Source organism: Streptopelia decaocto (genome assembly GCF_964273445.1).
Source record: "Streptopelia decaocto genome assembly, chromosome: 1".
NCBI classification, from domain to species: Eukaryota; Metazoa; Chordata; class Aves; order Columbiformes; family Columbidae; genus Streptopelia; species Streptopelia decaocto.
In genome coordinates, this window is record NC_138663.1 from 61,159,563 (window position 1) to 61,182,242 (window position 22,680).

Consider the following 22,680-nt stretch of genomic DNA (forward strand, 5'->3'; position numbering starts at 1 on the left):
AGTCTGTAGGGCCAGTGAGCTGGAAAACTTTCTAGGTAGAATTTGAAGCCATAACCCCTCAAAAAAGGGTGGCAATACCAGATGATAAAGTAGAAATTTCCCATTATGAACTGTAAATGTTGAAGCTCATTAAGCTTTCAAACAGCTGTGAAATGGAAGGGGATTCTGGCAATGCCATTCAGAGCTGCTTTTGAAGAGAAATCCAGGACTGAAAGGTTCAGAACATCACTACCAAGCCTTTTTCTAGCATAAGTGTTTTCAAACCATCAAGCTTCCTCAAAAATGCAGTATATGTCAGGGAAATACCAGGCTCAGTCCTAGAATACAGACAGACTCACTCACTTTGCCAAGAGCGCAGTAGTTAGTGACCATTCGTTCCTCAGAACAAGCTAATAAACCTTTCCCTTCCCCATCAACCCCTTACCTACCTTTATGCCGAGGCATTTCAGGAAGTGAGCAGGAGGTGCTGAGACATTCAGAAGAACCACTTAGTGCCCTGTGGCAGTCTCAGGATAGTGAAACTCCTTAAAAATGAACCATCCTGTTTGCTTAATGCACAAATAATTCAGAGGCAAAACTTTGGTAAATTGTACTTTAAACAAGATCAAATTCTAACATCCATGCACGGATGTTCTCTACCTCTCCCCCAGCTTTCAGGTTTTCTCTGAAAGTTGTCCTTTCAGTTCTTTTCTGTTCCACTCTCCTTTTAGCCTGGACAAGAGACCTTGCTGTTAAAACTAGAGTTGAGGATCTGTTCCCACTTTGTCACACAGATTCCATCTGCCCTCTTAAGTAAGTCAGTTTATTTTCTTTTGTCTCTGTTTGTCAAAGCGAACTTACAAAGAATCAGGTCCTACACCGCCTGCATTAGGCAGGTATTATCACTTACAGATTACAGCCTTACAGGTGGAAAAAAAATGAGTCAAAAGTATAATGAACAAGTATTAGACTTCTTTGTCTAAGGTAAGGCTCTGACCAGCACACCAGATTTTTCGGTGTTAAAAACCAAACAGCAACTTTCTTGACAAAATACAGTGTCTCCTACTTCATTTGTGGGTCTCTTCTTGAGATCAAGATAGAAAGCTGAGGCCTTTTGTAACTGAGAAAGAATTCTAGTGAATTTTAAGGTGGAAAAAAAGCACCTTCCTTCCTAAGCACAGTCACCCTCTGTCCACCGTTATCTTCAGAGAAGGATTCAGGCACAGTCCGGACAGGGAAGGCAGTGCAGGAACATGGCCAACCTGTGGCACATGGCAGCCAGCAAACATTAGACAAGGTGGTGCTGGTGTGAAGGCCACACACATCTTAATCTTCACCAGTTAAATCCTCCCTGAATTAATTTGTAGGCACAATGCAAAAGACAAGCTTCCAGAGAGGCAGGAAAAAAAGCCTTTATAAGCTGGCTGAGATGCTATCGGCTTTTCTGCTGGCAGCATAGAGTGGGTTGCACATGCATCAGCAATGGCCTTACCAGAAGCTCAGCACCCTGAGAGACAGGGTTAAGGGAGAATTCAGGGGTTGACAGTATGTGGGCACAAGGGAAGCAGTTATACCCTCAGGCAGGCACATCCGCACTCAGAAAAGCAAGAAAAGAGAAATAAAAAGAAATGCAGGACAGACAGAAATGAAAAATGAAACCAGAGAGCATTGGTGGCCTCAGATGGAGCTACAAACCTTGGACTCAGCTCTTGGTACAGCACTTTCTGTCAGACCTAAGGCCTTCACCCTGAGCAAACACATTAACATTTTATATCCATAAATATGTATAACCTCAGAATAAAGGACAGTTAAATAAAGGAGGAAAACCCACACAACATACAGTAGAATTAGCAACATAATGACATCCCTTCATCTTACATTCCTCGCATTTATACAGAGTATGCACCAAGGCTCCTGAACACACAGCCCACCCTGGTACACTTTCCTCAGCCCTCACAAGGACCAGCAATTATTTAGTAGAAAGTACAAATGATTTTCCCACATAGCAGCAACCTGCAAAACACACAGCCGAGTCCATCATGCCCATGGCCTGTCATACACCTTCCTTCACCCTGCAGTTACTCACCATGATGTCACCTTACCCATACACAGCCAAATACACAGCACTAGCCCCCATGGAGGCTCCTATAGACTCTGTACACATACATATACAGTCTTATTGTAAAGTACTATTACACTTTTTTTTTTCATATATACCTAGTCTCACACAGCTTTTATTTGTTAAGAATGGCAAATGGTCAGATTATTAGAAAACCATAGATGAGGGAAAAAAAAGCATCAGGACAAGCAGGGTGAATAGTATAACTATAATGCATCATTCCCACATGCAGAGTTTAAATAAAATGCAACACTTTGTACAGAGCAAGACAGAAAAAGGAGGCCAAACTTTTCACATTTCATATCTGTTTTATTCCAAGGCAAAGTTGCTCATCATCATTTCTATAATTAGAAGAGGTTGCCACAGAGCCATGAGCCTGCTATGCCTGATTATTTTTTTATTCTTCTTTCCTCTCCCTCTTTTTCTTAATATCTGGGAAACCCTTTGGCTGACTATTGGTATCTCATGCCCAGGTAGTGCTGGATTTATCAATAAAGACACAGGAAGAGCACGGAAAACTGTTGCACATACACATCACATTCCCAACATTTCAGCCAAGTTGCCAAATAAATAAAGAAAATATTTTTAAAATAAAATAATTAAAATAAAATAATTAAAATAAAATAATTAAAATAAAATAATTAAAATAAAATAATTAAAATAAAATAATTAAAATAAAATAATTAAAATAAAATAATTAAAATAAAATAAAATAAAATAAAATAAAATAAAATAAAATAAAATAAAATAAAATAAAATAAAATAAAATAAAATAAAATAAAATAAAATAAAATAAAATAAACACAAAACTTTCAAAAGCCTGGTGAGGCTTCCAGTAAATCATTTCATTAGCCCCATGACTGACCCAGGCAAGAAGAACTGACTACCTGCTCATTTATTCCAGAGGACTAGCCAGAACAAAGGTGATTTTCCACCCCAGCAACATTACGTGGCATCTAATTCGGCATTTTTTTATGTGATGAAATTTTCCACCTGCAACAGTCCCAGGGCAATCTGAGGCTACAGGTCTGTGTCTGTGCCACACAACAACTTTACTATGTGCTCGTAGAGACTCCCACTTTCAAATCACTGACGCATTTAACTTCTTGTGAGTATGCACATAATTCCACTACAGCTCACACATAGCTTTAACAAGAGTTATAATTCACAACATGTCTTTTTAAAAGCGCTGTTAACCTCAGATACAGAAGGGAGAATGTAAGACATGCTCTCAATTAAAGACAGTCCTTTTAATTTCTATGACTTAGAGACATCGATGAGATGGGGCTGCAAGTCTGGCCAAAGTTAGGAGAGAACTTTAAATGCCAACTTAATTAGTATTATTCTTGTTTCTAAACCATTCTGGCTTTCTTCTGCATTATGTCCCAACACAGAACTTCCACCTCAAAGCTTTAGAAAAGAAAGAGCTTCCTGAAGGCCCCTTCATGTACCTAAAAATGTCCAGTGATGTGCTTTGGGAGAAAATTATAAAACAGTGATGGATGTTTTGGGCGACAAAGTAAACTGAGTCACTGTTATGTGAGTGGGTGGTACCAACTCTGTACAGTACATACCCGAAACTCTTAACAAAGACAGTTGTAAGCAGATCTTACCAGATATAGGCTAGAGAGAGAGAGAATTATTTTTCTTGACATTTGGTAAAAAATAAAAATCCATCCATCATTTTCATGCTGAACAGCCTCACTCGTTTATGGAAACAGGATATATTAAGATTCAAGGAAACTTAAGTAGAAGGAATCAACACAATCAAAAGATCAAAGGCTTGTGTTGGATGTTTTCATTTTTACAAATGTCATTCAGCTTTAATTATTTATAATGCTTCACAGTACACTAGTAAATGCTGTCATATTTCCTAAAATAATTAAGTCTTAGTAATGGGAGACACCTCTATCATCCTGTCTCTATTTAATATTTACTGAGCAGTGATGTGCTCTTTATGATCATTATCATGTCTGTAAATAAATGAAGCAAAAAATGAGGATGTTTCCTTTCCTTAAATTTCTATTTTGGTCTGAGGCCCCATCTGCACTCCCAGGTACTTACATGCTCATCAGCAATGACAAGGCTTGTGTAACCAGGGATTTCCCAGGATTTCTCTGCGATAGCTTTCCCCCCCACACTTCAAATGCAGCAACAAAACCCACTGCAATTATAACTCCAGCTACTTTTTGCCACAACAGACAAGTGGTCATTGCTGATGGTGCAGGAGGAGAGAGGCCAGCTTGATTCTTGGCTTCTTCTTGCAGAAGAAGAGTCGGGAAAGCACACAAGGCACATCCTGAACAGATTCATTTGGAAAGTCAGAGAAAAAATCAGCCATAGAAACTCAAACCACCTATTTTAGATAGCGACATTTCTGAGTGGAACCGGATGACCAATGGACACAATGAGTTAAGAAAACCACCACCTCCAGCTGCTACCATCACTAAAAGTAAAACGCATGGTGCCCTGCTCAGGCAAGCGACCTCAGCCAGAGACAAAGCATGGCAACCAAGCCACCAACCCACAGCCTGTTAACAGCACAGGACCCTGCGACAATTCATTATGGTCCCAATCTTGGAAATCCCTAAGCCATTTGCAAGCAAGAATCATAAAGCCGGTCACATGCTTCATCAGGTAGGATTTCTCCACTTGGTCAAAATGAAATTACATTTCTCTAGATAAACTATTCCCTAGTGACAAGTGTTTGCCAACTGCCACTTGAGATCTCACAAGAGGACCATTAAAACTTACAATTTAATTTTGATTTTCAGTTCCACTAATCCAGATTCCCTGAATTTCTAAATAATAATTAATAAGAAATTAAAGCCATTTGCAATATTGATGGTTTCAGTCGGCGTGCTTTTTGGGTTGTGTTGGTTGCTTCTTTATTTTTTTGTTTGGTTGGTTTTGTGGAGGTTTTGTTGCTGTGTTGGTTCTTTTGTTTGTTTTTCCTTTTACCTTTTATTATTTCTCTAAACTTAAACAACTAAATGACAAGACTGCATTTCAGGTAAGTTTTTAGAGCTGCAAACACCTGCAGGAAACCTGCCAGACAGAGCATTATTTCCAAAGATTTCTCTACCCATATCTTTTTTATTGTGGAAATATTCTTATTGAGCATCTCTTTAGTGTAATCTGAAACTCACTATTTCAAAAATTACTTCGGGGAAAGCTACTTTAATCTCTAGCTAAAAAAGACCATGAAGTTCCTCACAGAACTTTGCAATGACAAAGTAATAAAAATTAAAAGGAAAGAACCATTTACCCACTACCTTTGTGTCCCAATATCTTGTAATTATTCTGCTGGGTCTAGAAATGTAGGGAAGTATACACTTCTTCAAGAACCAGTTAATCTGTAGAGAGCATTTCTCTGGCAGGGGTGTATCTTTGAGTCAGGGTGGGTTTTGTTGTTTTGTCTTTCGTCTGCCAATTTCTTCACAGCAGGGTGGGAAATTGAACTTTCGGTTCTATCACCTTATGAGAAAAACTCTTCTCATTTTGCGAGCCTGCAGTTCGCATTTCTAAACAGAAAAGCCCATCTCTAGGGTAAAAAAAAAAAAAAAAAAAAAAGCCCTAAAAATGACTGCTTAGCTGTTGGCATTCTGATGTTAGCCTCCAACCATTAAGTTGTTTGGCTGCATTTAAGTGCTTGAAGCTGAAAAGGGAGACCATTTATCTGGGCTTTCATTCAGTACCCTTCATCAAGGGACTGACACTTCTGATTGCAGACTCCCCCCATTCCCTCCCTCACCAGCCCGCATCCTCAATGGGACCAGCGGTACCCACCACCTCAACACCCCATCTTACATCAGGCACGGCAGGCGCCCCATCTGCAAATTGAGACCCACTTAAGGGACGTATGTTGGCAGCACATGCACACACAGAGAAACAGACACACTTTAAAGCCATTAACTCATGCACAAGCACAGATAAGTGGCATATCCCCACTGTGTATGTATACATAATTACAGCATATTACTAGAAAGAAAACAGCAAGCAAACATCTACCCTTAACAGAATGATGAGCTTTGGCCCAGACAAGGAGCTTTGTGAACATCAGGGGCAAGGTGGGTATGGATGGGAACACAGCAAGGTCAAGGGGGTCGTGGAGCTCCCTATGAGGCACACCTGTGTTATTTAAAGCAAGTTTTTTCCTCCTGATGGATTGATATGTGGGACAAACATGCCTACATTAGTATTTACTACCCAAATTCATTGCATATATAAAACAGCAGTTTCTGCATTGTAAGTCTCTGACTGCATCAGTACAAAACATTGTTTTCTGAACTATGTTGCTTGTGGTTTTGGTACAATTTTAGAGAAACTAACAAGTTATTTGTATGCAACAACTATGTCATTAGCTAAACAGATCTGCATTACAATGAAAGCAGTTCATCAACAGGAAAAAAAGTGGGGGCAGGGGGGGGAGAAAAAGGTAATGCTTTAAGTGTGACTTGTGTAAACCATACTTCCATAACAGGGTGTGACAAACCTAAAATGGGTACAGGTAATATTTTTCTTCTTCCTTTTTTCCCCTTGTGACAATACCTTGATGTCTCTTTCAGCCACTCATTTCATTCCCTCAGTTGCCACAAATAGATTTTTTTACAAGCATTTTCATGTTTCTTTATTATTTTCAGCAAGTTCCAACTGTTGGTGGTTTGTTGTTTTTTTTCATGCATATGTAAATACAGATATATGGGTGTATGTCAGCGTTATGCACCTGCATAGAGAATCCTGAATGAGCTGTTTGAAAGTCTGTATGATGCCTTGAAGAACTTCTATTGTACTAGTGGATAAGGGAGTCCAGGTGCCAACATAAATAGATTTTCCTGTATATAATATAGTCATTTACATTTACAAATGTATTTCAGCACCATAATTTACTGAGAGAAATGGTAGCAATTTAAGGAGCCTGGGGGGTGCAGGGTGTGGAGAGCTCGGTGGAGGTCCTTTGTGGAAGTTTTCTACTCTTTATCTACTCAGATTGTTCTCACTATGGGGGAGTGTGCATAATCTGTAGGAAACCAGCTCCAGAAGAAGAAAAGGTGGGGAAATCCAAGGATGCAAAGAAAATGTACTTTCTTGCACACATCCTAGGTCAAGTACAATGAGTAATATGCATCAAGAGATGCTTAGGAAAAAGCTTTTATATCTAATGGTTCAGGACTCGCTGTATACTTGCCTAGCTGGAGGAGAGGGAAGAGAAAGAACAGAAATAAAACCAACTTTTCCTCCTACAAGCAGTTATTATGAAACCCGTACGAACACACACCATGCAGAAAGCTCCAAGGATACTCGTGTCTTTAACACACTTCTAGATGATTTAGAAAACAGGACATTACAAGCATATTTTAATATCCAGGCCCCAAAAGGAGATGCCAAAATGAATACAATAAAAATGAAAATGTATAGCCTAAGTAGAAGCACCTCCAGGATTTATTGTGAGCCTCATGCCTTCTGTTCAAAGAGCAGACACAATAGCAAACCTGCCTCATTAGCAGTTACTTCAACAGCTCACCTGCAAAATCTGCCTTTACTCACAACAGACAATTTGCCCTTACATGACGTGCACTAAGAAAACTACCAGGGTAGAGATGCAAGAGTACTGAGAGATGACCAATGAAATGCTCTTTAGGTGTTCAGTAAGTTTTCCTTTTCCCGTCACTTACCTTGTTGGAGTCCAGTACAAAACATCCCAAACTTCACACTCACCAGTGAGACCATCAACCCTTATGGGAAAGTCTCTCATATAAAATTTCAACCACGAAGAGTGTTTAATTATGTCAGTTTCAAGCCCTACCACATGCAGAGACCCAAACCATTGCTAAGCTGTATCTCACACATAAATTGACAACACGGTAAAAAGAAGCATCTCCGTGCCAGGTAAGATTCTTCAGCTAATTTACCTAGAGCTAGAGATGCTCTTTCCTTGTAGAGACAACATAAATAGCAGGTCTGGTTTTCCATCCTCCCAGTTAAGAGGGCTCATCCCTAAGCATGCTAGAATACTAATTACTGATGGTGTGCTGCCACCCCTGGGGCTTTGCAGCCAGAATTAGGTAAGACTCCAGAACTTTTGGTGTGAAGGTTGTCAGACAGCAACTGCTTCCAGCAGCTGCTGACCATTAACAGTTCCTAGGTGGTAACAGAAAAACAGACAAACCCCACCAACAATCCCTTCATACAGGTGTATTTACAGGAGGAAGAAACCTCTTTATTTGACATCAGAGATATGGGACAATGCGCAATCCTAAAAATACAAGAGTCTGGTTATGAAAGTAATGCCCTGCTTTGGCTACAGCATGTCCTATGGCACCCCAGTGGCTGCCCTCGGCGCACAGGCACACCTGGGGTGTTGGACACAGCAGCCACCTACCTTGTCACCGCTGGGGCTTATACAACGGCTGCCGGCACGGGCTGGGGGCGTGACCTGCACTCCGTGAGACTTCCCACGGAGAAGCCCCTCTCGGGAGCAGCGATGCCACCTGAAAGGTTGGTTGTTCCCCCCCCCCCATCCCTTTTGCGAGCGTTTGGAGGCGCCGGGAACACGGGCAGCCGTGTTTTTAAAGAAGAGGGCAGAGCGTAAAGACCGACCTATTCCCCTGACAGACGGGCAAGACACCCGACTCCGAGTTAACTCCGAAGTTCAGCCACACACACTGTCCCCCTCCCCATGCCCCTGACGCTGCCGCGCCGGAGGAGCACCGCAAACCTGACGGTAGCAGGGAGGCTGGGAGCGGGTCACTTCCTCAACGGAATGCCCATGTGGCGGGGTCTCTTTTAGGCTCCGGAATGAAGAAAAAGCCCCTCAGGCTGCAAGGTGCTGCCCTCATGCCGCTGCCCGGCCGCACCGCCACCGCACTCTGCCTGCCGCCTCCCCAGCCGCCGGCGCCCCGCTCCCGAGAGATGCCCCCGAGAGGGGCACCGAGGGCGCCCGGAGCCGGCCCCGCCCGGCACCCACCTGTAGGACACCTGCTTCCTGAAGGTGAGGCTCCGCAGCTTCTCCTCCAGCGACTCCTCCGCTGCAGACAGCCCCGGATCCTCCGGGACCCCGGCGGCACCCGCCGGCTCCCCACCACCCTCAGCCCCCCGGCAGCCGCTGCCACCCGCCGCCCCCGTCTCCTCCCCACCGGCTGCAGCAGGGGGATTCATTGCGGTGGGGCACAAGGGCCAAGAAAGAGGAGGGGTTGGAGGGGGCAGACGGGGGGTGGCCAGCGGCTGCAGGCGCTGGGGGGCGGCGGTGGCCGGGAGGCCGCTGCTCCCGGGGCCGCGGGGCGCGCTGCGAGCCGCGGTGGCTGCAAATGGCAGCGCGACCGCGCAGCATCCATCGGCGGCCGCACTGCAGCGGGGCATTGTGGGAAACTCCCGGCCGCGCCCGCCCCCCGCCACGCCCAGCCGCCTGCCCGCCAATGCCGCGCCGCATCCCCCGCCACGCCCCCCCCAGCCGCTGCCACGCCCTGCCACGCCCCGCCCCCGCAGCGGGACCGTCGGGTCGCCCGGGGAGGGGGGAGGCGGGAGGCGGTGGCGGGGCGCAGGGACCGGGGGCTGCCGAGTCAGGTTTTGGCCTTAACCGTGCCCGGTTCCCTCCCAGCATCACCTCCAAAACACCTTTGAGAGGGACATCAAGTGCCCCAGAGCATCCAGCAATGCCCTGAGCTTCTTTTACCCCATGCTTGTTTACATACTAATCACGCCTAATTGTTTTTCCCAGGCAATCTCCATATAGTGTGCTCAGAATGAAAGCACCCAAGTCCAAAGAAATGCCTTTTGACACAAGCATCACGGTGTTCCTTAGTAAAATAAATTATCCTCCCACCTTGTTCCCTGTTTCTCCCTTTTGTTCATTGGGAAACACTAAGGAAAACTTTCCAGGGAGGCTTCAGCGCGGGGCTAGTTAAGCATGTGAGCTGACAGTGACAATAAGGTTTAAAAGTACAGAAGACATCAAGGTCTGGGACTATTCAGAAATTGCAGCAGGAATTATCACATCCAGAACTTTATTTTCTGCATCCAAAACTTCTCCAAGGCAATGTGATCCAAAATAGAAAGCTGTAAGAAAAAAAAAAAAAGGAGCAGCGTGAACAATGATACTCTACTAAGAAGGCAAACCCTACAGGGACAGATTTCAGAACCAGCCCTTCCCCATGGATGACTTCCCTGAGTGGCTTTGTCCCTTCTTTGTGATCCTTGTGCCACCACACAACCAGTGACATGGTTAAAAGTCAAAAAGGTCGCAGCATTTACCCGCTGCCCATATGCAGCAGCATGCAAATGTTGCAAAAGCTTGGATATCAGTGAGACTGGCGACAGTCAGTAGGTTCTTTACACCTGATTCTTGTGCCTTCTCCAGCCCTATTGAAAGATTCCGCTTCTTCATACTTGGCACACATATTGTGTATACATCTTTCATCTCAACTTCAGCAATGACAAGCTCTCCAAGCCAGTCAATCAACATTCTCCTGTCCCTTGTTGGCAATAGAGAAGGGTCACGAAAAGTGATTCTTTTTACTACAGTTTAAACATTTAAAAGTTTAACCAGCTTTCAAAATTGTATTCATAAATGATGCATGTATTATCTACATGCACACGTGCTTCCCCCAATAGATATATAAATTTTCTCCCTCAAACCTCAGACTACTTTTAGTTACTAATGAAGCACATAGAAAAAAGCATAATGAAACCATGTAATACATGGCTTACAGGAAGAAAACTAAAGCTCTTAAGCAGAACTGCAAAAAAAGAAGATCCGGATCCTGCTCTGCGCTGCGTGTGAACATATCTGCAAACCACTGTGGAGCTCTGCTGAAACCATCCATGCCTTGTCCATGCAGAACTAGAACCTCAGTCAGAAGGTCTCCAGATGAACTTCCACGGGAATTAGCAGTCAATATTGCTAATGGAAGCGTCTGATTTAAAAGTATGTGACAACTCCTTTCGCAGAAAGAAACTGAAATATTTTGAGATGTAACTGTCAAAAACCAGTTCAGATCTAGCCCAACAACCACCTTCAAGGATGAAGAGCAGGACCATAAGCACCCCTCTCATCATCAAGTTATCTTTGAGGTTTTGTCATTGGTGAAAACCATCTGTTCTGTTGCTATGAAAAGATGCCAATGGCATATGCAAAAATACATTTTAATGGCAAATTAATCTTGCACTTGGAGAGCAGAACAGCATGCATCATCTCACAGCTTTCTTCTTTTTGCCTTTGGTCCCTATGAGAACAGCTCCGTGGCCTGTGCCCTGCAGATCGCTCTACCTCCCTCAGAACATCTGGGGCAAAGCCTAACAACAAATCAGAATCTGCTAACCCCCTATCCAGTGCACATCCACGCCACTGAACCACGTCTGCCTTCTCCAGCATAAACCCTCTTGTAGCTCCTGCTTGTCAATAACCACTTTGCCCACATGACCACATTTACAGCGTGCACCGGGATTACCTGTTTTTCCTCTGACTGCTGCAATTTGCATGACTCATTTGCAACATGAAGTGCTAAATTGACTTCCTATGCCTTTTTCTGAATATGAGCAATTGTGAGAGACTCTGAGGCTCGTGAAGGAAAGCCCTGCTTGCACAATTACACCTGTGGCATAGCTGTCAATTCCTGTGGCTTGAGAAAGGCAACACCAGCAATAACTTTGTCAGAGCATCTCGTTTGCTCCAAGACGTGGCTGCAGACATACCACTCGATCAGGATGGAAAGGATGAGCCCCAAAATAGCTTTTTAGCAGATTTTGCAAGTATCTGGGATCATTGTGCTAGCAAGAGCCTGAATTTGCATGACTGGGGATCTCGTTTCTTCCTGCCAAGGGCTGGATTGTCGGTTTCAGAGGAGAACCCCACACCACAGTGACTCCCCTGCTCATGCGGGAGAGCTGACAAGCTCCAGCAGGTGGGGATGCTCTTTTTCCTGGGTGGAAACTTCACACCACACTGCATGCCTTGGATAGCAGGGTGGATGGTGGGAATGAAAGAGGAAATGTGGAGAAAGGAGGGAATTCAGCCTTTTGGAGGAAAGCCAAGGGAAGAAGGTTTATTCCATTACTCACATGCCTGCTAAATCCCATTCTGAACACTCCAGCGTGCACAGGCTGTGTGCACTGCGGTAAGTTTTATTTAGAGTGGGAGGGACTGAAAATCCTATTCCTAATGGAAAAGAAGTGGATATCTACAAAAAAGAGGAGTGGGGAAGAAAGGGGTGAGGCAGCCTTACTTACCTGGTGAGCCAGGCTAGCCAGGGAGAAGTCAGTCTGCTCTAAATGTTCCATATTCCTTAAGATCACACAAAATTCACCCTCAGGATTACCCTCAACATTCACTATCCAGGAAAATATAGAAAAATGCATATATTTATACACATACACCTGTGGGGTTTGTTTGTTTGTTTGTGGGGGTTTTTCTGGTTTGGGGTGGGGTGGTTTTGTCTGGGTGTTCGGGGTTTTGTTTGGTTGGTTTTGGTGGTGGTGGTGGCTTTGGTTTTCATTTGGTTTCTTTGGTGTTTTTTTAACACAACTGAACAAGCATCCAGCTTCCCTTTCCAGAGCCAATGCTGACAGATATGCCCACAAACACATTTATTTTTGGTCAGCATTTGAAGTTCAAGCAGAGCATCGCTTATCCATCAGATAACTGAGGGATGCTGAGCCTTAACATGGAGTCACCTGCCCTCCCCTCAGCAGATCACCCTGTCGGGCAGACACTTCACCCTGCAGCTCTGCCAGCACTGGCTCCAATCGGGTCCCCGGCAAGTTACTGCTTTCTGCTACATTCTATTTTGCTTTTTACCATTTTTCAGCTATTTCACAGCACTACTCCCCTTTCCGTGCGTAGGCTGCCATACCTAGAAATAGGCCCTGATTCCTGTTGCCAAGGTGTTCAGTGGAGGTGACAAGAAGGGCCTGATCCTGGCTTGGAAGTGCTTGAGTGCTGCCCCTTCACAAATGCCAGGGATCAAAACAAGGGGTTTACCAAAGAGGTTTAAAAAAGAGGGTTAACCAGAAGCTAAGCATTTCTTTAAAGAGTGGAAGTGAGACAACCCAATATACATGGACAGTGGTTATCTTTCCTCAGTTGCATTATAGCAAAGATAAGGGCCAGAACTTGTAATTTCCTCCTTACTGGAGACACACACACACAAAAATTTATAGCTACATATAGGCCTCATGCAAATACAGCTTAAGATTAATTCAGTAATTTAAAAGTTAAGTCATTCCTGGCTTCCGTTTGTAGCCCACAAGAGACAGCACCAAGAAAACGAGAAACCAAATCAATCACTTTAATTTTCTGAAGTACAAACTGGAGGGAGACAAGACACACAAGTGTCACTCATTCAACATGAAGTAAAATGCTTTGATTTCTAATTCCTATGTTCTCTGGATCACCTTGCTTTGCTTAATCTCAGAGTGCTTTATAGAGAGGAGGAAACCACCACTGGCCCCATTTCACAGAGCAGGAGTCTGAAGCTTGGAGAGCGGTCAGCCAAATTCACCAGCACACCATGAGCAGGACGAGACCTCTACTGGACAAGCTCCTACAGAAATATTTTATTTATAGCAAGGGTGCAAGCTTTTGCTCACTGCTTCTAAACTCCAAGCTAATGAGGTCCAGATTTCTGAAAAAACCCAACGCAAACAAAACAGGAAAGGGAGCACCAATAATGAATCTACCATGAAATACCTGCGGGGTGGAGAAGTCTGTGCTGTTGTAAAATAGGCACAAGTTGCGGCTATCAGCAAAGGGTGAAGACTTACTACCCAAATTGTGCCATGAGAGGCATTGCAAGCTGCATTCAGACCCCCTTCCTCCTGCCCTGCAATGGGAATCAGCCTGAGAAACGAGTATCAAAATTCAGCCTTGAATTCAAACAGCTTTGCAAAGAACAGCATGTACCGGAGGGTGATAGGTAGTGAGGCTGACAGCTCATCACCCAGGATTTCTGCATTGTATGTGGGTTTCTTTTTTAATCACAGACTTGTTGCAGCATTGCCTGCTGGGTGATGCTTTAAGGGTAATACTGAGACCCCAGTTGATTCTTAACCAGCCGTTAATCACCAGTTGGTGTTTTGTATGCTCCGAGGAACTGAGCTCAGCTAAAACTAAGCCGAGGGTAACTTCCCCAATCAGTCACGGCCTAATGATTTTCCTCTAAAAATGTTATGTTTGGCTTGATGCTGTTAACAAGTGCCCTGGATCAATAGTTCTGGCAAGTGAAATTGCCCATTCTGAAAGCAAAGGGCACCCAGCAGCATCAGGAGGAAATGCAGTGGCTGCAATAACCTCCAAAACAATGACAGCAAAAGACCGGGATGCAGAACTTCCAAGACTAAGTAAAGACCTTCTCCCCCCACCTTTCAAGAGAAAGCACCACAGACCTTCTTCATCCAGGTACAGAAAGCGAATTTTGTGAGAAAGAGCTACTTCATCATCTGCTGTGACCAAAGCAGGGTTAGATAGTTGTGGTGCTGGAACTGGGCTCCGTCTGGGAGAGACAGACACTGCACAGAGAGACAGACCAAAAAAAATGGATAGGCAAAATATAAACCTGTCATTCCTATTTCCTTTTCTTGTGATAGTGAACGGTGGTGAGCAGCAAAGGCCATTTGGGGGTTAAAAGCACCATGGTAAAGCTTAGGAGAGAAGAGCTGCTTTTTTTTCCTTCACTGCCAATTTCTTTTGCTACTTCAACCTCTTTAGCTCAACACCAAGGCACTCCTGAAAATGCCTTCTATCAGCTACAGATTTAGTGCTGGCCAGCGTGTTTCGATTTTCATGGTATGTTTGCTTCCACAGTCTCTAAAGCAGCCTTCTTTAAGAGGCCTTGAAAAGGAGGCACCAAAGTCATCAGTCATGCTCCCATTTTCAGTTCAGTAAAGCTGGAACTATTACTTCCATCACTAGTATTTCCCTGTGGAGGATAAGCTCTTAGTTGCTACTATAGGGATGCATGGTACTCATTTATGAGGTCCCTTTCCTGGTAGAAAAGTGGTGTAATATACATGACTATACCATTTGTGAAGTCGGCTCTGCACAGTGTAATTTTCACATCTGCATTAGGCCATCCATCGCCAAGTTCCCTGGATGGCCAGCAAAGCCACCGAGTCCCCAAACTGGAAGAAATGAAGTATTTGATTCTCTATGTCTACTCAAAGTAGCAAAAGGTCACCTCTGTCCCCTGGCTGGCAGCTGCTTCTGGGCTGCAGGGCACAATCTCGATGGCTGACACAGGTAGAACAGCAGCTTCTGAACTGCTGGAGAAAGCTCCTGAGCTACCTTGGGTGAGTTGGGGCAAGGGATGGAGCTGAGGCCAGCGAAGGATCCAACCCCAAAAAGCCAAAGCAGAAAGAGATCTTTTAAGACTTTGGTTTAAGTAATTAGTTGCCCAGTATAAATGCAGCACAGGGAAAGGTCTTGCCTTCCAGAGGGCTATTTGGCCCACACGAATTAAGCTCCAGAACACTCCGACACGTTGATATCACCAGGCTGAAGCTAGTGCCCCCTTCAGCATCAGTCTTCCTGGATCCTGTTTTTATAGACAGAAAATTTAATATTAATGGGGCTATACTGCCCAGGTGCACTCAAGTGCCATTATCATTATTAAATGCCAACAGGTTTTGCCTAATTTCCACCCATTATTGGCAGATACAATTCTCTGCTACTCTCACAAAAGGGAAGGGGCAGCCAGCTCCAGTAAAAACCTACACCACAGCATGCAGAGCTGCACTTGGAAAAGCCCAGGGACCGGATCTTTTCCAACTATCAGGAAAGTAAACAAACTACACTTGCTTTTTCTACAGAAAATATTTATTTGCAAGAAATGAAAAGCATAACATACTTAGCTACATACATGTTTAGGCTACAAAAGCAGGTAGTCTGTTCTCTCATAGAATCAAGCAGACAATCTAAAAACGAAAAACAGCAATTTTTTTCCACCCAATGGACATGTTTGCAGTGTGAACAATCAGGTGGGACCGTATCCAGATGACAGCGCTTATACAAAAATAGAGAGGCCACTGAACACACATACACAGAGTTAAACAAACTTATGGCAAAAGAACAGAGATATCTGCAGTCAGAAGAGGCTCCAATGCAATTTACCAAAGAGCATAGAGGTGTGTGCTTTTTCACTAGTAACCCTGTCCTTTTCATCTCAGACAGTTTTAAATGTTTGCACAAACCCATATTTTTTCCACATGAACAGAGGGAAAGGACAAGATCAGCTGAAATGCCTCCGGGGAGTCACACGCAGAGTGACTCAGAGTCACAAGTTATTGTTTTGCACGGCCCAAGGCTTTGGCCCTGGATATGTATTTGTCTTCAAGATGGTAACACCAGGTAATTTACCCTCAGAGGGCCAAGGGAATCTCCGGGAAACTGCGATGTACTTAACATCACGGTGTGGAGCAGCTAAGGGCAGTAGCGCTCCCGGGGAAGGGAGGACCTTTAGATGCTCTCCCAGAAGACCAGCTCAACAAATCATGTTCCTTGAGCTGTCAGCTCCCAGGGGCCACTTTTTAAGGTTAACTTTCCCCATTTAAAAACAAAACAAAATTCAAAGCCATAATTCTGCATAACAAAAATGACACCCAAAAATACAATAAAACCTAAAGCTGTTTTTTTTTCTTTTTGTATCAAGCCAGAGCTGTCCTACAGAAAGGCCAGACGATTTATGCTTACACACAAAATGACACAGTGCAACAACTTTCAGTCGAAAATTGCTAATAGGACAGACTTCAGACAGCAATTCTCACTACAGTTTTACAAGTGCTCAGTGATGTGGAATGTGAACAGGTTTCAGAGAGAAACACCTGGACTTTCTGTTGCACCAAGTGGAATGTGCCCTGTGTGTTCAGGTAGGTGCCTCTATTTAGGGATGCTTACTACATTAAATAAACAACTCTGCATTTGTTTTCTTTTTTGTCATTGCTCACCACGCACTCGTGCACAGGTACACACACACTCACACTTGTTCTTGCTAACTGTACAAATGAAGAAAGCAAGACACTGTTACATCAGCACCATTGAATTAAAATCTGATATGGCAAAGTCAGATATGAGCAGAGTTCTGTTAAAGGAAACTGATTACTTGCCTCCCCTTCCCTGTCTCTCCCTTCCACTTGATTAATTATAGGCTGCTAAAGTTCAAAAAGGTTTTTGCTTGCTGTTTGGAAGGAAAAATGGCATACATCATAAAGGTCAGATATGCATAAACAGGACTGCATAGTATTAAAGAGCAAGGGGAAGAGTAAAAATTAAACAAGGGGGTAACTAATGAAATCGGCTACCATTGCTGATTTATGGAATCAAGAACTAGCAAGTTTCCCTGTGACATCAGGAGTCCCCTCATCAGCCACTTCTTTCATCTTTTGTGTAAGGCAGGTCTACACATCCATCTTTCCCATGTTTTTTTCTCTCCTATTCAGTTCCAGCTCTTAGAGGAAGAGCACAGAGATGGGTTCTAGGGCAGAGGAGATAATGAAGAATATCGACACTCTATTTTAGCATCACAAATGAGAGTCTCCTGCGAGGTGCAGTCTTTTCTGTGTAGGAAGTCAACTCAGTTGTATACTATTGTAAGGAAGAAAAAGGCCTGATATGAAAAGCACCAAAACCAATGGCAATTCTCCTCTCGATCCTGCAGTCTCCAGTGGACGCCGATCACCTAAGCAATGCAGCAGTAACTGAGAACACACCCTCAACAGATCCCTGAATGCCCACCATCATTTTACTGGCCATGAGAAAGCTACAATATCCTGGCCCACGGACTGAATCCTTACATCTTACTTGTAAAGCTCCGAACATGTAAGCCAGTTCATTCATCTTTGCAACCCCCAAAGTTGTTTATCCCCAACGCTACAGGGCAAAGCAGCAGCACACCATAGTACTACACTACTTATATAGGCGATTATAACTTTTGTAACTATAAAGTACTGACCTACCATTTCACCTTCAGAATACAAAATGTTCCCTTTCTAATTAATGACTTGAGAAAAATATTTTCGTCATTAGGAGTATAAAAATATTTCTTATTCTTCTGTTCTTAGCTGCGTGGGTTTTGTACAATGGCCTCTTGGCATTAGCTGGAATCTAGAGCCCAAATACTCAGTGGAAATCCCTCCCAATGTAGCAATTAGTATCATTCATTTACTTGACCTATATTCTAAATGCGTCTAGACAGAATTCAGTGCTGATAGTTTGGGGGATGGGAGTGGAGAGGTGGGTTGGTTTCTTTAGCAGGGAAAAAAAGTTTTTTATTTCAGCTCTACATTAGAAAAAACAAGAACACATTGAGGCACATTGTTACACAGAGAGATATGGAAGAGGTTCCTTGCCCTTATAAATCAGACCTGCAGCCTCCAAACCGGTGAGAAGTGTGCGGTGTTCTATCAGCTGGGATCTGGCCTAAGAACCTCAGCCTAATCCATTATTAGTCTGTGCTGCTGAAGAATATTGAATAGTATAGATGAAGTAGGAGAAATGCAAAGAACTAGAAATAGCCTGGGGAAAAAAACAAGCAAACAAAAAACCAAAAACCATAAACACACAAAAAAACACCACCAAAAAAACCCACATGCTATCTACACATTGGTAACAAAGTTAGAACTGTCACATGCCCTCTGCTTTATACTTTTCAAATATATATATATATATATATATATATAAAATAATGCCCTACATACCTTCATAGCTTATCTCCCTAGAAGCAAAAATCCGACAGATTTAGACATGCTTTAAAGCTATGGGCCAAAAGGTAAGTTTACTAGTGTGTATGAAATAATGCAGACAAGCAGCATGTTATAGCTGAGGACTCCAAGGATCTCTTAAGTCCTCTAGTGGAAATGGAAATTAAGTAGCACATAAGGCCTTTGCCTACCCTGTCCACACACACACACACTATTCTACAGCACCAGGTCACTGATGACTGGAAAAAGTATACTGGCAGAAGACTTAAGACCTTAAGTAATATAGCTGAATTAATTAAAAGCACTTAGACTGGCATCCTCCCTGAATACACCTCACTGCCCTTTCCCTGTGCCCTTAATACTGAGCACATTCAGCTGCCACTCCACACCGTCTGCGGTGCCTCAGCCTTCACATTTGGGTCACCCCTGCACTGCTGGGGTTGGAAGTGCAATCGCACGTGTCCTGCCTCCTCTGTCCCCTTGCCAGGTATGTGCATAGGCACAAACCACCTCTGGAGACAGCGACAGCCTGTGGGTAGGTGACAACAGGTGATTTTTTGGCCCCTAGTATCTAGCAGAGAAACTCGTTCTACTAAGGACCCTGAAGAAAAATCATTGCAAACGTACCAAAGCAAAGCAAAGTTTTTCCTTATTATAAAGAAGTAATATTTAACATAATAAATCCCTAAGCAATGTGTGTACTAGGTCAAGAGATTCCCCAAAAGATTATCTTAAAATAACTTCAAGGATTACACAGATTAAGATTATAGAAATAGATTATCAAACAGTTACGAGAAAATTGGTATTGCCATTCTGGCTTGGATGAATTAGTTCAGAGGCTTGACCCAGACTGTGGCCAGTTTAAAATGCTCCAGATGAAAACATGACTATCTCCCAATCAGATTTGAAACATCATGTCCAAATTAAGCCAACAAAATGGCAAAGCTTTAATGGTGACTAGTACAGTAGGTTTCAGAGTGGGGGGGTGGTGTTTGGGTTTTGCAAAATTATCCGTCTTTTAAGTACAGAGATATAATTCAATTTTGGTATTAATACAGTGAAGTCAGCTGTGTCTGCAATGGCAGGTGATCCATTTAACTGATCAAGGGCATGAGCTCAAGCAGAGCGGCCGCCTACTTAGGCACAGTGCAAAACGCAGGACTGACGAGCGGTGTTGTGCTCCACAGCCTGGGCCCTCTTTGGCAGAAGACTTAACCATTCAGTTGCTCTCAGAGTTGACAAACCATGGGTGCTTGGAAAAAAAAAAAAAAAGGACCATTTAAGGAACTTTCTAAGCTGTGACCTTGCCCACTTACACTTACCAACGAGTGTAAGGTTGGGAAGGGTCAGTCCCAGCCTTTTCCTGTCACTTTGTGGACCTCAAGTGGCAAAGCAATGCAGCCATCCCTTGTGGCACCCACTGGTGTTCGTTATTTATGTGAAGCCTTAAACCATTGCTCAAAAAAGCCCATACAAAAGCCGCTGGTGGATACTGGAATGGTGCAGAGGACCCAGCAGGATCACTGTAAAGGGAAAAAGGCTTTGAGGAGGAGACTGACCCACGCCAAGAAGGGAACACTTGCAAAATAGACTACAATGACATTTCTCCTCTCATTGCTACCACAGGTAAAGTAATAAAAAGGCACTTGCACAGAAGAAAAGGGCATTACCTAGGAAGCACGTCTGTATGCCAAAACTCATTACAACTTCACGGAGTCAGGCACATGTTTCACTGTCACTAATGTGAAACACCTTAAAATGGCACAGTTCTGACTGATCCACAGCCTGCTGTAACCCACCTAATTATTTCCATTAATTCCATTGGGTTTTGAGTCAGGCCTGAGGGTGGCAAAATAGGCTACTGAAGGAAGAAAGTCTAAGGAGAATGAAGATCAAGAAAGGAGTTGATGTGGCAGCTGCTGTAATAAAATAGAAATGCAGTATTACAAAATAGAATATTTGCAGGAAATATCTACTGTACATGGTAAAAAATTACTTCTAAGGCTACATTACTTTTTCCCTTATTTATCATTAGGAAAAAAAAAAAGAAAAAGAGTTTCAAAATTTTTAATTATTTTTAAAAATTGACTACTTCTGGTAAACTATAGAATAGCTATGTGCTAGCCTGCTGAATTAGGATTTTCACATCAAATCCATCCTCAATGGTCCATGCAGAGACACGACCACAGTACCAAGAGAGGGAAAACCCTTAAAGGCACCAGCTACATGGGACAAGGAGGAAACAAAGCAGGGAGAAAAGTACTGGACCAGGATCAGACCTGAACACTGCTCTTGGCTTTTCCATTGAACTCCCTATGTGCCCAGCTCATCCCTCTCTTGCCTTGTCTGCTGCCTACATACTTAATTCCTCAAGTCAGGGGCTGTCTTGCCATACAGCTAATATGGTGTCTACCACCTCCAGTTGGGGTTTTGGCTAATCAGTTGGTCTAAGATCACATCTCTAGAAAAGGAGGTAAGAGGAAGATAAGACCCATGGCTGTATTTTAGGGCAATTCAAGTTCAGAGAGGAAGGAATGGGTGTTTAATGATATTTGTGTGTCTGATTTCAGAGTTTGCCCAGACCACTTGCAGGGTTAGGGAAGCTCAATTCTCTTCATTACGACCACTTGGACATGATTTTGCAAAGCTAATAAATACTATTTACAACAGTAACAGGAAGATGGCAAGGAAAGGAAAGGAAAACAAGAAAATCTGGGACCAGGTCTACATAAGAAATTCCATCAACGCATCTCAAAAGCCAATAAATTAAATCCACATGGGCCTCTCAGGAGGCACTTCTGGTTTAAGCCTTACATTGATTTCGTTTGTTGGGAAAGAACTGATTTAAGCTAAACAGATTAGTCTTAAGCAGACTAAAGGACATCCATCTAAAACATTGCATCAATTTAACAAAACCTGCTTTCCAAACAGGTTTAGTTAAACTAGTGTAATTCTCTTACATGGACAAAGTGTGAGAAGACAGCAACTGATCTTTGCTTGAATTCCACAAGGGTGGAAGCAGTAGGGAAGCCTACCAGGACTGCTTTCAACCCAGAGAGAAACCTACCCCACTAAATGATAAAGGGGCTGGAGGGGAGAAAAGAGAAAGAGGTCGGGATTCAGCAGCATCGCTGCCCACCGCTCTCCCACCTCTGTTGTTAACTGTATCAGAGCCCGTTCCTGTCCCTTCAGAAGCAGACTACACAATATGCTCCTCAACTGCCCAAAAGGCTCAAGTGCTGTAGACCAGTAGGCATGGAGCTGTGGCTGGATTCTGAGCAGCAGTATGCTGCATCTCCTCTTTCTCTCAGTTCCCTCTCCCACAAAACCTATCACCCACACACTCCCATCAGTTTGGCATATTCCACTCTGCTACAGAATGTCTTTGTGCTCAGATTAGGATGTGTGCGTGCACGTACAAACACCCACCAGTCACCGGCACACTGCTGGCATCATCTGCCATCATAATTCAATCCCGCCCTTGCAAGTATCAGGCAGGAAAGGAATAAAAACAAAGACAGGAACTGTGTGTGAAGTGAGGAGTTACAAAGACAAGAGATCCCTTCTGCAGTTACAGCCTCACCAGTCAATGCAGAAGTTGAACTCCCTCTCTTTTGTGCTTTGGTTCACTGAGGATGACAAGTCAGGGGGACTTTGGTTGAAAATATGTGGGAAAGAGGGAAATTAAAAAAAAGGCCTTTTTATTTTTAAGAGGTGGCATTGACTCTTCTATCTATTTCAATTATCTTCAGTGTTTCATTTCCTTCTAGTTCCGAGTTGACTCTGCAGGGAACAAAAAAACAAAACAACAAAGGTTAACACTAATAGTTAGTAATTTTTAAAAGTGCATATCCTGCTTGAAGTGGCTAGTGCTAAAAAGGCACTCAGTATTTACC

The 22,680-nt window shown here is 43.4% G+C and overlaps 2 protein-coding genes across 4 annotated transcripts in view; both read right to left on the minus strand.

Moving 5' to 3' along the window:
- Positions 1-9,256, minus strand: part of DGKI (diacylglycerol kinase iota) — a gene marked incomplete at its 5' end in the record, with an annotated part of 215,395 nt that extends 206,139 nt beyond the window's left edge. For both annotated transcript variants that reach the window (XM_082064302.1, XM_082064301.1), the window contains one exon: positions 9,066-9,256. In XM_082064302.1, the coding sequence (XP_081920428.1) occupies positions 9,066-9,256 (191 nt within the window). The remainder of the gene's footprint in view (positions 1-9,065) is intronic.
- Positions 9,257-15,858: 6,602 nt separating this feature from the next.
- The window catches only part of CREB3L2 (cAMP responsive element binding protein 3 like 2), an 83,528-nt gene continuing 76,706 nt past the window's right edge, over positions 15,859-22,680 (minus strand). Inside the window, exon 12 of one of the 2 annotated variants that reach the window (XM_082043434.1) lies at positions 15,859-22,567. In XM_082043434.1, coding sequence (XP_081899560.1) covers positions 22,492-22,567 — 76 coding nt within the window. In that variant the 3' untranslated portion in view covers positions 15,859-22,491. The remainder of the gene's footprint in view (positions 22,568-22,680) is intronic. The other variant, XM_082043433.1, reaches the window with a different exon arrangement.